The 18,138-nt window shown below is 38.9% G+C and overlaps 1 protein-coding gene across 1 annotated transcript in view; it reads left to right on the top strand.

Annotated features, from left to right (window-relative positions):
• The window catches only part of RSRC1 (arginine and serine rich coiled-coil 1), a 144,370-nt gene that overhangs the window by 1,274 nt on the left and 124,958 nt on the right, over positions 1–18,138 (top strand). Inside the window, 3 exon segments of the mRNA XM_040566891.1 lie at positions 3,902–4,037; positions 4,040–4,115; positions 6,605–6,730. Of these exon segments, the coding sequence (XP_040422825.1) occupies positions 3,902–4,037; positions 4,040–4,115; positions 6,605–6,730 (338 nt within the window).

The following is an 18,138-nucleotide window of genomic DNA, read 5'->3' as shown; positions in this document are numbered from 1 at the left end:
GACCAGCTATGGCAGAAGTCTTTGTAGATGCCATTTGGGTGTTTCTCCTTAGCGATCTGGAAGTTTTTCTAGTGGAAAGAAACGTCACTGGATGAGTATTTAAAAACAGATGCTGGAACGAGTCACATCATTGCCTTTTCTAATCAAATCTCCTCAACTTGAGAGTGTTTTTTCTGAATTGTAGAGCAGGGAGAGTTTCCGCTACTACAGGATTGACAGAGGTAGATACGAAGACGCTCTCACCTATACGCACACAAAGGCTGTCTGAGAGGGACTGCCACCCTCTTCTTCAGTCTCCCTCTTCCTGCGAACACCACTGCCGTTAGTAACACTGAATCCTACTTAGTGAGCCTGTTTCTCAGTAACTTGGAGTAAAGTTCACTTCAATTAGCACTATTTCCTGGCTGGAGCTCATCAAGGGATACCGCGTGCTGACTTCGCCATTCTCTCCTAAAGGTGGGCGCGCACGTCTTGGTAGAGACTCCCCCTAAATAGTGCCGGTGGTTGGCGATTGCTGCCAGTCAGCCCTAAACAAAGGTTCTTAGTAACTAACATTTTCTTTACGCTTTTGTGTGCAGGGTGGGAGGTTACTTAGCTGTTTGTGGTGAGCTTGATAGCACTGTTCATAATTTTGCCAAATGTAAGGAGTTGGTTTCAGGTTCGTGATGTTGGTGTTTCTCTTGGCACAGGTGTGTATGAGAGCATGCGCTTTGTTTTCATGTCAACCGGAGAGTCGCAGCGTCAGTTTTAAGAAACAAGAGTTAAACAAAATCTAAGTATTAAAAATAGGCCTGGAGACCTGTCTGTCAGGTGCTGTAACACGCCTTTGCTCCAGAGCAGGGGCCTGAAATTTACCAGGTCCAGCTGTGAGCATCCCAGTGAGAAGGGTAGGGCAGCGTGACAGAAAAATATGAGCCTCACTGATGTGATGGTGAGGAGACTCTGCCTCTCTGATCTGACTCGCTGTTACAGGTCTTAATAATGGACTGCTTTCAAGTGCTATGTTGTTAAGAGGTGTCCTCACAGGAAGATGTGTGTGATGTGCTGAGGGGGTGATCCGAAGACACGGGTGAGAGGGCACACGAATTGTTCCAGGATCAGGTCTGCTTCTGGCAGCTTCTTTCCGAGTGGAAACTCAAGAACTTGCAGAGCAGCGATCACCCGCGTGCCTTTGTCCTGCAGCTCATCTACAGCCGGTGCTTCCTGGAGCTCCCGAGGCTCAAGTGTGCGTAAAGCAGAGGTGTTCCATGTGTTGCAGCAGGGCTTGTCCTCTAATAGAGAAGGACTGTGGCATGTAGCTTGTCTTTGGTCCTGAAGACACAAAATTGAGATTTACACGACACGCTTCACTAGCTTGGAATGCTGCTTAATGCAGTTATGTGCCAAACGGGGGAGAAAGCTGATGGTAAAAAGAGGAAGTTAAACAGCAGACAATATACACGGTGAAGTGTAATGTTCTGGCTCATAATGATACCCGCATCAAGCGGTGAATGTCGTGGCAGAAATGCCTTTTGTACTTTGTGTTTCCCTGGGCTCTTCCATTAATCTTGCTGTCACGAGCCGTGGCCGTGAGCTTTTAGCTTAAAATCTGTGCGCTGGAGTTTCATTTTTCTGAGCAGTTTCTGCTTATTTCGAGTTTGAGGTTCAGGTTCATCTTCATTTGAAGACGGTTCTATCAGTATATATTTGAAGAGCTTTATTTTACTGTACAATAACTGTTAGTACCTGGGAGCTTTAAGTCTTTTACTATGAGTGTGTGGGGGGAAAGAAATAACAGCTCGAGGTAGTGTCTTGATATAAATTGGCATTCCTCTACAGAACTGTGAATTAAAGTCATATTTCCTTAAATGACATAAAATAGTCTGTAAAATACTGCCTCTATCTCCGTCAAAGGCTATGAGGAATAACTTCAGTAATACGGTAAAAATAACTTTACTTTAAAAGGAGTGCTCTTGCAAAGCACTTCATCCTAAATTTCTGCCGTTCAGGTGCACGGAGATTTACTGTTTCAAGTTGAATATTTCAAAATGCTTTGCTTAGCTTAGAACTGCTCCTTCAGCTCACAAAGTGCTGAAAACTGGGGCTGTGGAGAAGTGAAGGGAATATTCAGAGGGGTTTGCGGTGGCGAAGCTTGGCGATGGCTAACTTGGCGGCGCTGCCGGCCGCGTGAAGGGGTGCAAGACCCCCAGGGGTTTGGCTGCCTGGGAACGAGCTTCTCATCGCTGCTGTTTTGATTGTGGCAGTAAGTAAACTCCCGTGGGCGTCCGAGAGGACCCAGATACGTAAGGGACCACCTCGTGTTTTGTGTTGAGCAGTTGTTGGATGACAAAGCACAGGAGCTCTGGTGGCGGCCGATGTCAGGAGGGCGTCCCTCTGGCTCCTGCTGGGGCTTTGTCACCCGGGCTCCAGGGCTGTGGTGTCACTGGGGTGAGCTCCGGCACGGCCGGGGGGTTTGGGCTTCGCCTCCAGGCTCGCTCCTCCTCTCTGGCATAGTTTTTGTGTATCTGAGCATAAATATACATGATAGTGAATTTCTTTTGGTCTCTTTTCAGTCTCTGCCCTGGAGATTAGGGCCTGCTGCCTAGGTGGTAAAAGGTGTGAGAGAGGGCAAAAGTCAGCACGCAGAAAAGGAACAAGTTCAACCTGTGGGTGCCGGAATATGAGGAGCTGTAATATTTCAGTGTCGGTTCAAGACAGATGATATTGTGGCAAAACATACCCGTGATCTAGCTGTTGATACAAACACTGAAGAATTGTGAGTTCCCGTTTCTCTCTTAGAGAAGTGGCCAGGGACCAACCCGATGTTTGGGTGGGGAAGAGGCTTGCTACCAGCCGCCCTTAGGTAGGGTGTGTGGACGGGGGTCTTGAAGCCTTGGCCTAATAGGGCAGGTGTTGCTGGGACAGGAGAAGTTTTAAAGCATTTTTTGCTTTTTGCAGCCTGAAAAATCAAGAAATACAGCATTTATTTAATCATGAAGCAATGCAACTGATTTCTGATGAGTTACAAATGAGGATGATAGTCTTGCCAGCAATTAAATGAGTGACAGCACCCCCCCCCCCGCCCCGCCTTTTTTTGGTTTGTTATCAAAGTCTGTAAACTTTGCCAATGTGCTTACTTGGACAATCAAGACCCGTTTCTGAAGTCTGGTATTTGTAGCTCTGGTTTTAGAATAAAGCGATTTGAAATTGAGTGGTTTTAAACTGAAACCCAAAATCAACCTAATTCCAGTATAAATTAATTTAAAGATAACTTTCTAGAAAATGTTTTCTCAATGCTTGCTTTAATTATGACAAACGGAACAAAACCATACATTATTTTAATTGCACAGTCCAAAAACATGCAGTGAGTTACGTCAGTGACTGAAATAGGTTGCGTCTTATTGATTGGGCAAGTATGGATCTTCATCTGTAACTGTAAATTAAGATTGTGTGCAGTCAGCAGTACAACATCTTCAATATGTTTAATATGAAATATCCTGTAAGAAATAACTTTGTAAATTACTCCCTAAATTTCTTTAAAAGTATCTAATTGAAAAATGTAAACATAAGCCAAGACGAAATATGTTATGAACACACACAAAAAAAGAGATTTTATTAGTGTATTTATCTGTCTAAAGGTTTGTAAAATATCTTTTGTGAAAGTTTAAAACAAATAATTAATACCACAGTAAATTCACGCTGTCAGCAAATAAGTTCCAAGTTAGTTGGTAATGTGAATGTGTTGACATTCTATTTAAATCTTGATTTAATTTTTACATAGAAACAAAATTTTCTATTCACATGGTAGCTTTTAAAATGGTATAACTATATGTGTATTTATACAAGCACACACATTTATATATATATATTTTTATATACTTATGAAAATGTAATGCAGGCACAAGATGTTCTTACAGTTTAGAATTCTTGTTTTTTACTTAGTTTAAAAATGGGACGTCGCTCCTCGGACACAGAAGAAGAGAACAGAAGCAGAAGGAAAAAGAAACACCGCAGGCGTTCATCCTCGAGTAGCTCCTCAGACAGCAGAACGTACAGCCGTAAAAATCTGGAAGGAAATCGAGGTCAAGGTCGCGGTCTCGAGATCTCCAGTCTCGCTCACATTCTTATGACAAAAGGTGCGTTTGTAGTAATTTACTGGCTGTTGCAGTTGTTTACAAATCGAGCTCTTTCATATTATGGTACAAAGCTAGAAGTGTTTGAATCCCATGTGTAGGCAATTCTAGGTTTGAATTGTATAGCAAAGTTTGCTCGGCGTCTCGGCAGAGATGGCACTATTTCCACTTACATTAAAACATAAAAAAAATAACAACAAAACCCAAAGGAAAAAAACCCACAAACAAAACCACAAACACCATATATATGCAGATCCAAAGGTAAATTTCTTATTTTAAAAAACACAAAATAAACAAACCAAATCCTTCCTTTATTCTCCTAATGAATTTGGAATCTCGTTTTGGAAAGACAACGGTTCATACATTAACGTCAGTTTGGAAAGTAATTCCATTTACAAGTTACAGACTATTCTGTGTTAATTGCTTTCTGTTGCCAAAGCCAAGGGGGGCTTCCCAGACAACAAAGTAGACTTTCTCTGTGGGAATTGTTAGGGTGATTTTACAGCGGGTGTATAGTTTTACTGCAAAGTCTAGTTTTCACCATCAGTCTTACTATTTTTTTAGGGTCCAGAACAGAGTAGTCAGCCAGGTGTTGAGAACGCAGACTGTGTGGCTGTATCTACCAAAGTTTTCTTGAAACCGTGTTTCCACCATCACAGACACCCCTTTTTGTACCTGATCTTTTTAGATAGCCTGTTTGTCTCTCTCTGGCTTCAGGTGATCCTGGAGTCAAACTGAGCAGGTGGCGGTCAATTCATGAATAGGTGGAGCTGGAAGATGCTCATCTTGTCTAGCTGCACTGGAAATACCTTAGGAACTGCTCTTGGCCAGCCTTCCTGTAGCTGGTAGAAGTGTTTCAGTGAGTTGGCTGCTTCTGGGGGGTTTCTTGTTTGTTCATTTCCATCCCTGCTTTCTTCTGTTCCTGCTTAGCATCTACATGCAGCCCTTAGGGGACACAGCGAGATGACATGGGCTCCGATGCCAACAATATGCTGATGACATGCAGCTTTATGAATCTCTTTAGTCCAGTGCAGGCATGGCTATCTCGCAGATAAAAACAGAGCTTGAAGGGAGATTAGAGTCTGGACGAAGACCAGTTGGCTTAAATTGAATCCAGAAAAGACGAGAGTGTCTGCTTTTAGGATCTGGCTAGCACCTCTACTTTGCCCTTAGTTTAGGACATTTGCTCCTGGCAGTGATGTCACTGTAACACGCTGGTGTCCTGCTGGATTTATCCCTGACCCTTAAGAATATAAACCAGCAGTCTCCGAGATGACTTTTCTTCATCTTCATTTAGCAGGAACACTAGCAGTTAGCATTCCTTTTTCAAATCAAGACCTAGTTAACCTCAAAATCCTTACCAGTCCACTTGACTGCAGCCCTCGTTGTATGTAATACACCCTTTTCCTTATGGTAGATAAGCACGGATCACGCTGACTAGACCCTGAATTACAGGAATATGGTATTATTCTTTAATGCTACTTAAGCATCGCGAGGCCCAGAAATATGTAGGTTCTTGTAAGGGTTGTGGTTGTTATCTAGTCAGCTGTGAGGGAGTGGAGAGGAAATTTTACAAAAGATTAGGAGGGAATCCCTCCCATGGTTTGGGGATTAGTTGGTTTAATTTAGGTATTTATCATGTATTCTTTCACCTTTCTCCTATGTATATAATTACTTATTATTTGAATAAATGAAACAGGAAGGTTGAGGGCAGGGAGAGAAGATAGCATTCTGACTCCTGATGGAACTCGAGAGAAAACTTGAATTGAAATAAATTCATTTTGAATAAATTAACACTGATTATTTGATTACTAATAGTCCTAAGAAGGGGGGGGGAGAGGTCTGTCTATAACAGAGCAGGGCAAAGATTGCGTCTTATGAAAATTGAGAGCTTGTTTATATAGAAAAATATACATAATATTTTTAGGTATACATAATTTAACATACATTTTATGTGTTTACTTTTTATGTGTGCAGATAGAATGGCTGGAAATAATCGTGTAGAGTAGCAGTGCAGAAGCTGACATTTTGAATTTCATTTTTAGCCGTGGAATTATAGTTCCTTACATTGAAAAGCAATCCCATACAATGTATTTCTGTGTAAATTCTGCTGAGAATGTAAGTCTAAATGTTTTTTTTAACCTTAGATTTGGCAAAGAGTCAATGAGTTCCAACATGCTGGTCATGGGACTAAAATGCATTGAGAGCTGGGTTGTGTTCCTGGCTTAGCGCTTCAAGTGTTGTATGATTTTAGGCATATCAGTTAACTTCTGTTTCTCTTTCTGCCCTTTTTCTGTCTTGGGATATATATTTTTAAATGTAAGCTCTTTAAGACAGGCATTGCCCAGGTATGTGTGAATTACTTATGAAGCTGCAGTAGTGGTATTTGTTGAGGCTTTTAAGACGTTTTGTAATACAAGAAATGGTTTTGCATATACTTTTTTTTTTAAGAAGCACTAGTGTACTAATAGCATGTTGTTTTTTTTTTTTAGACGCAGACACAGATCAAGCAGTAGTTCTTCATATGGTTCTAGAAGAAAACGCAGTCGTAGCCGATCCAGAGGCAGAGGCAAATCCTACAGGTCTCAAAGATCGAGATCAAAAAGTAGAACAAGAAGGTAAGATCCTTTTCTAGGAGAAGAAATTACTGTTATTTCTACCGTAAAACATTTATTTAAAAACTCCACATACTTACCAAATCTGTGAATATACCAGAAAAAATGGTTGCAAGTGGTCTAATTGACGTGCCACTTGAAACTTTTCCTAATTTGAAGTCTCTGTGTTGAAATCTCTTTTGATGTACCATGTCTTTAATTTAAATTGGTAGAACAGTTGGATTTGACAATGTTATATACTTTGCATTTGAGTAAATGCAAAAAAAAAAAAAATTAATAGTCACCTTATTTTGGTTTAACTGTAATCATCCGAAGACTTTGCGTGGATTTTCTTTTTGATTACTTATTTCTGTAACTTCCATGCATAATATTGGCTCAGTGAAGGTGACACTGAACTGTTATTTTCTCACCTGTATTTCTCTTGAAATGGATACGTGTTTACAGTTACGCAAATTTTACTTAATATTTAAAGATATGTGGTGGTAAAAATCTTGATGAATTGAATTTTGACAAATAGTATTTTCAATAATAAGCGTAATTTAAATCATAGTCTGTTGCAAATTGTATTATAAAAACTGTTTCATACTTCTGTGATTAACAGAAGCTCAATTTTTGTGTGTATTTTTCAATTAATAAGTTTAAATAAAGTTTATCCTTGGATATCAGAAATACTGTTAGTATTTCCTATGGAATTTAAGTTCATTATTTAGTGTATCAGGCAGATCAAAGCTTGTTTTCTTTGCATCTGTTTACTGATGCAAAGTTTACCTTACTGATCATCAGGTAGGTAATTTTGTCTGCCTATACCGAGAATTTAGTAAAACGTTATTTTCATATATCAAATCAGTTGAGCTGTTCCTTCTAAATGTTATTGGAAAAACTGTTGTTGAAGGACGTGAGTGTTTCACTTTTTCCTATTTGTATTCTGTCATGATTTATTCACAGCTGTTCATTATAATAGTTGCCTGGACACTTACTGCACTGCAGTGCTTTTGTAGTAGCAATTTGGTTATTTAAATTGACTGATTTCTCGTTGCGTATACTTTCCATCTGAGCTGTGGGCTCTAGCTAAGCTACTGAGCTGTGTGTAGAAATACTCCTGTAAACATCCACTGTTTTTATAACAAATCAGTTTTAAAACAACGAAACATTAAAATAACAAGGTGACGATGAAGGTATTTTTCAGTACATCAGATACTCACTATTAGGAACTATGATAACTTGTTTTTAAAGATCTTTTGTTGTAATAAGTACAAATTGCATTATTTGTTAGACATAGTCTAATATACTAATGGTCGTGTTTGCCAGAAGGTTTACTGATGTTGGTTGTCACCGCAATGTATGGAAATTATGAAGCTAAAAAACTTGAAATAAATTGCAGTCAGGTTTTTAATTTTGTGCTAGGGAATACCATGTACAAATATTTTATATATAAAATATACCAGCTTTTCAGTACTACAGCTATGAAATGTAGTTGCAGGTCACATTATATTACAATTCACGGACGTGGTTCTTTAGGGAAGATATTCATAAATAACATCCTAAATTATAAAAGAAGACTCTCTCCGAGCACGTTAAAATCATGAAACTAAAAACAAAGGGTCACACCAAGTCCTTTATTGTTGTTTTTTTTCAAGTCTGCTCTCTGTTGTGATGTTACACTGTGAAGCCACGGTTAATCTTGCTTCTGGAGAAGCGTTAAATCAGGTGCAGAAAGCTGCTGCTGGAGGCCTGTGTTCTCCCTGCTTGTTAGCATGGAGGCCGTTGCAGCGGTACTGAATGCTTCCTTTCCTTCCTAACTCAAAATCTGTCTTGTGCATTTGACCAAAGGTATGAATAGCTCTCTGAAGGGGCCTGACTGAGTACCTTACGATTCCTCAGGCTGTAAAAGAGATTGCGGGGGACAGAGGGAATATGATGGAGGGGTATAAAAAATGAATGATGTGGAAAGATGATTAAGAAATGAGTGTTTCCTGTCTACTGCAATGTAAGACCCAGGGCAAGCATCAAGTGAAGGAAGGCTGTTGGTTCTTACATATCCCGTAATTGAGATGTGGAAGTCCTTGCTGTTGGATATCGTGGGTACCCAAAATTTAAATGAGTTAATAAAGGAGTCAGGCAAGAAACATCCATCCAAAGCTGTTAAAGGTGAAGAGACAGTATTTTCCTTGGGAGCTGTACACAGTGTTGTGATGAAGTCATTGTGGATTTTTATATGAATTTGGCACCTGTCATTCATTAAATTTTTTTGCTTAGGGTGGGGCAGCTTATTTTCATATGTAACTCTTAAAGGTAAGTACTGAAGAAAACACGTATGTAAACTAGCTAATAAAATGATGAGAAGTAGCTCAGCCATCCTTTGTTAGTGTAGTAAAAACCATGTCACCCACTGAAGTATTCAGCTGTAAAGTGAAGATCTTCTCTACGCTACTCTTGCTTGTAATGTTACTGTTGTACTTTCAAAGTACTCCCTGTAGCACTTGAGCAACTGTGAGTTTTCTGAAGCAAATGGGACCGACAGTAGAAAACTAGTTTCGTGGTGGAAGTTAAGATCCTTTACGTGGTATCTTTAAATCGCTGGGTTTGGTTTTGGTGCAAGCCATGCAGATAGTGCAAACTCTGCATCTCATAATGCCTTTTCTCCCTGCAGTCCCCCATCAAATTAAGAGAGTTTGTTTTTCAAGGTTCTAAGTATGTTTGTGGCTGTAATGCAATTTTTAAAAAACTTCAGTAGTATAAATATTTCATTTGGATGAAATACTGAAATATCAAGCTTTAATTTGAAAAGTTAGACTTTCTCTAGTGACATGTAAAAATATTTTGAGCTTTTGGTAATCTAAAGTGATTTTTTTTGTACTTTATTTTAGAAGATGAGAAAACTTGTGTGTGTTATAACTGTTTTAGATGCATTTTTTTTAGAGCCAAAAAAGTGGGGCTTCCTAGTAATGCTATAAATTTGAAGCTGTCCTACAGCAAGATAGTACAATGCAAATATGACTTAATAAGATCACAAACTGAATTTCAGCAAAACAACCAAGATTTACATTAAATTAGGAATTTTAAAACCGATTTAGTTTGTTTTACTGAGCATTTGCTTAATAACATTTCGCCTTCTTGCAATCTTTTTAAAGACAATAATTCGTCTGTGAAATGCAGGCACATCCTCAGTGGAAAAATTGAAAGCAACAGCTCACTTTCTGAAACCACACATATAGTGATATAAAGAAATATTTCAGCTCTACGAAATTTAATAAATCATCCCATTTCCTAATTTGATCATATTAGATGCTGATGTGGAAGAAGCATTTCAAATACCATCTCCTCATTAATATACATCAGTCTGGGGAATAGAATGGAATACTTTATGCAGAGATGTCACAGTTACTGTTTCTTAGTTTACTAAGTGGAACAGGTTGATGTGATACTGGGTGCTATTTGTCAATGTCTTGCTAAAATGGTTTGGGTCGAGTTATGGAGTCCAGAAAGACGGTGGCTGATAAATCAAAACTGGATTGAGTGGACAGGAGGCAGTGATTGATACTGTGACAGGATATGAAGAAAGGAATCCTGATACAAGCATGCATGATATTGAATATGAGAAGGAAAATGGCCCTGGAGTATGGATATTATTCAAGGAAATGAGAATAATAATATCATCTTGAAATTATTGCTGGGTGAAGATTAGGATAGTTCTTATTAGAATATTATGCTTCTCTGGAATGGAGAAACTCAGGTTCCACATAATTTGTATGTGACTAGGGTCCTGTTAATATTTTTTGAGTTTTCACTGCAATTGTTCTGCAAGTTAATTATGTATGGAAAATACGTATTTTACATCACAACTCCTGACTTCAATCTTTTAATTCATGTAGCTTGAAATAGAATTAACCAAAAGATGTTAACCTTTATTCCTTGATTTCATACAATTCTGTGATTATAGAGTATTTCCCTGTAATTGCCTTTAAATATGCAAGTTTGTTTTTTATTGTCTGCCAAGTGTTTTTGGCTTTCCCTGTTATGTTAAACCGAAACCTGCTGTCTTGAAATATCTTTAACAGTTCAGCTTAGGGTGTTACGGTAACAGTTAGTACATCTATAGATAATCTAAGAAGAAAAAATAGAGCACGTAAGGCAGTCATGTTTGTAAAAGTGATGCCTTTGGACAGTCAGTGAAGGAAGTGTCTGATCAGTGGCTGTTTTGTGTTGGTGGGGACGTGGTTGTGTTACATGATATGTTATTTCCTTAGCTTTCTTCCAGTCTAATTGATTTAATTTTGAAGTAAGTGCATCTTATTGCTGCCTAGTGGCAGGACGACCTATTCTGTATGGATGGCTTTGGGATAGAGTTGGGTTTAGGTAGCAAAAAGCAGATTGTTGATGGAAGTTGCCATTATCCTAGCAATGTAAACTAGAATTATCTTAGATCCATCCCTCACAGCTTGCCAGAATTCTTCAGTTTTAGTACTTACCATTTGTACTATGTAGTGTGGTAGTATGAACGTGCTAAGTTCTTCCAAATAAAGCCTGGCCTAGCAGAACTTACAGCTGATAACAGAGGTTGGATCAAGACATAATCTTTACTAATGTGTATAAATTTGAGTTTGAGGGGATAGTTTCCATTATGAACAGCTTTGGCAAGAGTTTTCTACTAACTGCATCAGCCTGAAAGGATAATAAAGGCTCTTAGGAGAGAGGGAGATGAAAGGGATATAGGTTTGGAGGCAGGCATTAATGTCAGCGGCAATGTGTGGCAGAAGAGAGAATGACAGACAAAGAGCAAAATTGCGAGGGGTCTCACAGATCAGGCTGAGCTGATGGAGGAACAGGAAGAAGTAGAGGAGAGTTTAATTTAAAAAAAAAAAAGAGAGAAAGGAATGGCTCAAGTAGTGTTCAAAAAGCATCACATATATAAGATGAATTGCAGTTGCATGAACCTGGAATCTTGATTCTGTGATTAAGAGTGTTGTGAAGCAAGACTAAATTTCAGTATGCCACAGGTGTGTGGATTAAAGCTCAGGCTGGTTTCAGTCAAAGAGCAGGAGTCTTGCTCAGGGCTTCAGGTGTTCATGTAGATGGTGATAGCGGTTCTGGGGAAGAGGAGAGTTGTAGGGAAGAAAGTGAAGGTTTTCTGAACTGACCGTCCTACAGACATCAGACAGTGAGAGCTATTGGCTGGCGGGAAGGGGATGGAAGGAATTCGAAAATAATGGTTTTGAGTAACACTAGCAGCAGTGACTCAGAGCAGTGGGATGACTACGAGGGAAGGCAGACGGTACAAACATGACTCTTCCTGAGCATCTGCTGTAAAAAGCAAGGAATAAGGGCAAGACAGCTGTGAAAAACAAGGTTGGGCACAAATTGTCAGACGGTGTTGAAAAGCTGTCTTAATCTATTGAAAGGCTTTTTCTATGTGACCGTCTTTGGAAACGGATCCAAGAATTTTCCACAGAGAAGCAGATAAAAGTCCCATAAGAAATCAAGGAATGGTATTTAATCAGAGCGTTTCTTTTGAAATGTTTCATTGCCTGCTAGTAACTACTGGAGTTACTATTCTTTTACTGTTTTGATCTGCCTGGGATATTTTTTTCCTTCTTTCCTTGCTACACAAATTTACACTGTCACGTGCAACTAGTTGTACAGACCCAAGTAATCACGTAAGGGATGAGTGCAAACATTACGTGTTTGTCTCTTCTCTAAGCGCTGGGAAGTTTGGACTCTTCAGTTCTTTCCATTAGAATGCATGTTTAATTCACAAAGGTAGTATTTCTTGCGTTAAACTTCAGACAAAGACTTGGGGAAGAGAAGAACTAGTGGAATCAGGTTGGGTTTGTTCATGTGATCTTTAGTTTTCCTGTGGATGGTAATGGCAGATGATATTTCTTTTTTTCCAGCAGTAAATCAACACCTGCAATTTTTATGTAGGGTCTTGCTGCATTGCAGATTATATCACCAATAGTCTCTAAAAATATATATTTTTAGATATAATAACAGTGCTTTTTTTAAAAAAAAGAAATGTTAACCGTTTGTCTACATGAATGTAGTGGAAAAAACACAGAGGTGAAGCAGTAGCATTTCAGATATCCTAGAGCAATGACCCACCAATGAGTACATTACCAGGATCTAATTGACCGCTTTGGGAAATTAAACTTCATAAGGCAACGCCAGGGGCTCTTAAGTTATCAATAAGGCCAGCTAGCTGCTAGTGACAGTTGCTTTGATGCCCTTCATTGGTATAAAAAAAAAAAAAGCCTTAAAAGATATGAATGCATGTCTGCTGTTCATTTAGAGCTAACTATTGAGTCTAATTGCATGAAAACTTTTTCTAAAGCAGTCCAGGTGTTATGTACATAGGATGTGTTTTAAATGTAGCTTCTTATATTTCTCAAACCTTTTATTCCTCCCATTGGGAAAGGGTGTACTTGTGATGCTTTTTTTTTTTGATTAGAGGTTGGTGGAGGCTATGGTTCAGTTTTCTGTGTGGGAAAAGGGGAAAAGGTACTCAATAAAGATGAGAATAATTTGATTCCCCTTAGTGGAGAATTGCCTTTATTATTTTGATGTGTCTGTATCCTAAACTATTACGTATTTTTACTTTTTTAATCCTCTCTTCCTCCATTTCCAAAGCTCTGGCCATGAAATAGAATCTATTAGTTTTTTGCCGCAGAGATCGTGTTTCCAGAGGCAGCTATGCAAAGTAACGTGGAGCAGATGTCTTAAAGATGCGTTGGTAATACAAGACCGTCACTGTCTGCTGTGGTAAATTGGTTCTGCGCCCAGCGTTGGTTTCTAGAACGCGATTACCAATGTGACGCGCAAAGTTTGTAGAAGTTAGGGGAAGCATTTTGCTGTGTACTTGATTCCTGTCTTTCTAATACAGTATGGGAGCCACAGTACCTACCTGAAAAAGATACAAGTGAAATGCATCTTTTTCTACGGAGGGTGGTTTGCTATCTCTTTTGTACGGGACTCGTCAGAACGTTACTCTCGGTAGGATTTTGACTCTGTAGCAGCAGAGTGCAGAAGTTGTCAGCACTTCCTAGTCCAAAAATTCACCCTGAGTTTTGTTGAAGGTATCTAAGTCAACCTCGCTGCAGCTGCCTGTGCCAGTGGTAAGATTGCACATACAGCCTTCACTGAGCATCCCTGTTCGGGATGGTTTTAATGATGGATTACTGCTTCTTCCACAGATTCCTTACCACGTTTACTTTACGTGTTAATAGATTGGTTGCGGTGGTCCTGCTCGATTATTTTTGTCCCTTGCTCTTATGTTATTATTCCAGTGCCATGCGAGGCAGTTGTAACAAGATTCTGTTCTACAACTAGCCACCTCCGGTTGGGGTCAGCAGCTCTGAAGTATGCTGCGCTGACTGATGCTATGCTTTTTTCAAACCAGAAGTTAAATATGTTGCTAGAAACATATCAAGCCCTGGGAGAAATCAATTACCAAAGAGATAAGATGTTGTTCGTCTGTAACGTCTTGCTGGAGGCTGCTTGGGAGCCGGGACCTGGGGACCAGTGCCTTGCTCAGGTGCGTTACGGTTCTTTGTTCCTGGCTGTGCCTCGTGCCCTTCAGAGTCCCTCTCTGTGTCAGAGATAGTCGTTGCTGAATTGCTCCAACGTTTGTTTTTGTGTTTGCCTATTTTCCCTGAGCTAATCGCTGTTCTGAGTAAATCCATGTACATGTCCTGGAATCCTTCAGTTCCTGCTTGTGTCTAAGGTTTGGGCTGAAGCGACTGCTCAGGAGCAGAGCACTGCTGCCTGCTGCTCTGCACGCAGCGAGTAGGACAGCAGCTGCTGCACACAGTGCTTTCGGTGCCTGGGTAAGAGTAAATCCTATCCTACAAAAATCAATTGTACTTCAAGATCCAAATAGGCAGGTGCCTGTTCCTTGTTGATATTCTGACCAAAGTGTGGTTTGGGGGTGAGTTTCATGCCAGGTTCAGGCGATTTAAGCTGGGCTACTGTGACATATTCCTATTCCCTTCATCTTTTAGTACGTCGTCCTCTCCCACGTCTGAGCAGCAAGGGAGTTCAGGGGCAGATCTGTCTGAAAGCTTGCTCGTGGAGCAAGGAGCAAGAGAGCAGGGGGAGAGATGCCTGCACGTGGAGGATGTTGGCTGGGGACAAAAGGGTCGGGCTTGGGGCATTCCAGCTGCAATCAGGTGAGAGATGATTGTAAAGCTGCAGTGAGGCCCTGTGAGCAGGGAGAGAGAGCTCCCGGCTTCCAAGGCAAGGTGCTGCCTCTCCCTGGGATGCAGAGCACAAGTATATGGAGCTGGTGGCGCTTCATCTGCTCCGGACATGGGTCTGTGGGTGGGAAACTTTGGCTCTGTCAGAATCGGTGACAAAGCTGCACTTGACTTCAGTGATCCCAGGTTTTCAATTCAAGCGTAATGTTGCAGGAAAAAAAAAATAAAGAAAAAAAGAAAAAAGCATAGTGTTAACTTCAGGCATCTGTAGAGCCTTTGTCTTTTAACTATCAAAGTAGGGCTTAAGCAATTACCTGAGCAAAACATTCTATTTAGGTTAAATATGCCGTCACAAAAGGAAAAGATGGGAAAACCTCAGTTTGTTTTTGCATAGTATAACTGGAGAGAGATGCATTTAAATGTCATGCATATTTTTTAAGAATGATTTTTAAAGTATAGGAACAGGTTAAAAAATACTTTAATATCTGTATCTTAATACTAAAATATTTGGGATGTACTTTTATATAATTTTTTTATTTTGAATCTTTACATTTTCCGCAAATCCATATATGCGTACCTCAAAATACTGTGAAACACATGCTTCCAATATCAAATTTCCTTATCCGTAAATATTATTTAAAAATATTCTTCAGTTGCGGTTTTCATAGCGTTATATCGACTCCTAGTAAGGCAGACTGAAAAAATCTCATTGACTTTAAAGCAATGCATTATGCTTGGCTTGAATCACTGATTTTAATTTTTTTGTAATTCTGTACTGCTGATTTATATCAAAAATGGAGGCAAGGGCTAATGTATGTTTTTTAATTATGCATATATTGTTAGATATCGTCTTATAGTTTATGCTTCTCTTCTGAGGACACATGCAGGGGTAAGCTAAATTGTAATAGAATTTAAATTAATATGTGGTATAGGACTGAAAATCTGTTAGCAGTCTATATCAAAAAGGTATGCTAAAAGTTTTCCTGTTAAAGCTCTAAGCTTCTAGATTGGAGAACGGGTAAAAAAAAAAAAAATCCTTTTCCTATTTTTCTAGCATATAGTCTTCTTGAAGTTCTTCCAAATTAGATTTTAAATGCCAATTAGGAGGTTGAATATACTAAAATAAAAGCAAATACAACCAAAATGGCCTCACCTTATGGCTAGTTAGGCTTTTTCTCTCAAAAGCGGAACCTTTGCTCTGAGCATGGCTTTGAGAAAGATATTCAGCTTAATGAACACATTAATTAGAACCATAACTATTTATAAGATAATTAGAAACGAAGCACGGTAAACTGGGCTTTTCCTGCAATTAATGGAGGATTAATTACTGGAGGTAATGAAGTGGATTTTTAAATGCATTAAGGTGAAGTACAGAGATGTGCAAGGCTTTGTGATAGTTGCATAATTATTCCAGGCTGTTTGAGCATAGCTCATATGAGATCGCTAATAAGCATCATTGCATCATTATGTATGCACTTAAAAAGACTTACCACCAAAATGACTGCCTAATTATTTCTAATTGGCAGGAGTCTGTGTAGTCATTGAGCTGTTTGTAGCCATTTTAAGGTTCATTTAACTATCCTTGGGGCCATGTGATAGATGGAAAAAAGCTTCAACTGCACGCTGGCCTTGGCTGGCGCCGTTAATCAATTTTGGTGGGCTTCAGTTTGAAATGCATTTGCTCATGCAGAGGTCAAAACCTGAAGTAGTCCAAGCAAAGTTTTGCTTTTTGAAGCCACTTGACTGTATTCATTAGCAATTAGTAAAATAATTGTGTCTGTCACTATATTTGGATTTCCATATGACTTGGTATTCTTTCATCACTGTCCCTTCTTATAGCATATTAGCTTCACTGGAAACCAAATATTCTTCCAACAGACCCTTTTAGCAACTTCAGTGTAGTGGCATATGTTCCGATATACTACCTTTCTTCATTCATTTGTTAGCTTAAACAGTGCAGTACATTTCAACACAATCATCTAATTTGCTCCCGATTGATTGCTGAGTGAAAGTTTCTACCCAAGGACAACATTTTAGGGCTTTTAAGGGTATCTCTGAGGAATTAGTCATTAAGCATTAAGAGAGGAAGTAAGAAGTAGTCAAATCGAATTCTGACATTTACCAGAGTTTTGTAGTTAGGGGCATCTATTTCCAAGATGTTGACAGCTATGTATATTCAAGGACATCTTCTGGCAGAAGAAACCCATGTAATAATCACGCTCGTTTAAATAAAAACTCATTTCTACATGTGTGTTAGTACACCAGTCTTGTCAATAATTACATTAGAAACATTGTGAATATCATTTGAAAATGACCTTTTTGATATGTTATAATTAGTATATAGTTATTTTATCTTACTATGTCAGATTTAATGTGACATCCGATTAAGTAAGCGTCTGTGAAAGTTTTCAATGAGTGCGTTGTCCTGTTAAATGTAATCATAACCATCTGTGGGATGCTGTCAATGTACATAAGCCATGCGGATAGCTTAAGAAAACACTGGTGAGCAAATTGTAGGCTAATAAAATAAAGGTCAGCATTACCATTTTTGTTACAGAAAATGTGGTTCTAGGAACTTAATGTTAAAACGGAATGTTAAAAATAATTGTTCTGATTACGGTTAGCATGTAAGATTGAAAATAGTTATTAGTATTTTTAAAAAGCAAGAAAGTCATTTACTCATGAAGTATTAGTTCAGGTGACAGACGAGGTGTTAAAGCAAGGGAATTACGGTAGCATAACTAAAACGTAAACTAATCCTTACAGAAAGCTGCAGAATTCTTTAACATTATTTTAAATTATTTTAATAATGATACTTCTATAATGGCAGTTTTTGTGAAAGGTTCACTTTTGTAAACAAATATTCAAGACAAAAAGAAGTACAAATAGCCTTTCTTGCTGATTCTCATTAGGAATTGTATGAAGTCCTGTCAAATATGTGGTAATGGAAATGCTGCTCCCTCAATAATCAGAACTATTATTAGGAAATAAATTTTAGCATGGAACAGGAGTTTTAATCTGCCTTAGAACTTTCTGGTCAGATATATTGGAAATTGTGGTGTTAATGAAAGTTGTAACTGCTGATGAGTATGTTCTTCTCTGATATAGTACAGCGGTGCAATAGGAATCACGTGAGTGTAGCCATGATGTTAATTGTAAAACTGTCCACAGTGAGAATTTTAAACCAACATTTATGTAATTACCAAATTATTTCATCTGGTT

This window comes from Cygnus olor, chromosome 9, assembly GCF_009769625.2.
Source record: "Cygnus olor isolate bCygOlo1 chromosome 9, bCygOlo1.pri.v2, whole genome shotgun sequence".
Lineage (NCBI taxonomy): Eukaryota > Metazoa > Chordata > Aves > Anseriformes > Anatidae > Cygnus > Cygnus olor.
This window is presented reverse-complemented; position numbering and strand designations above follow the sequence as displayed.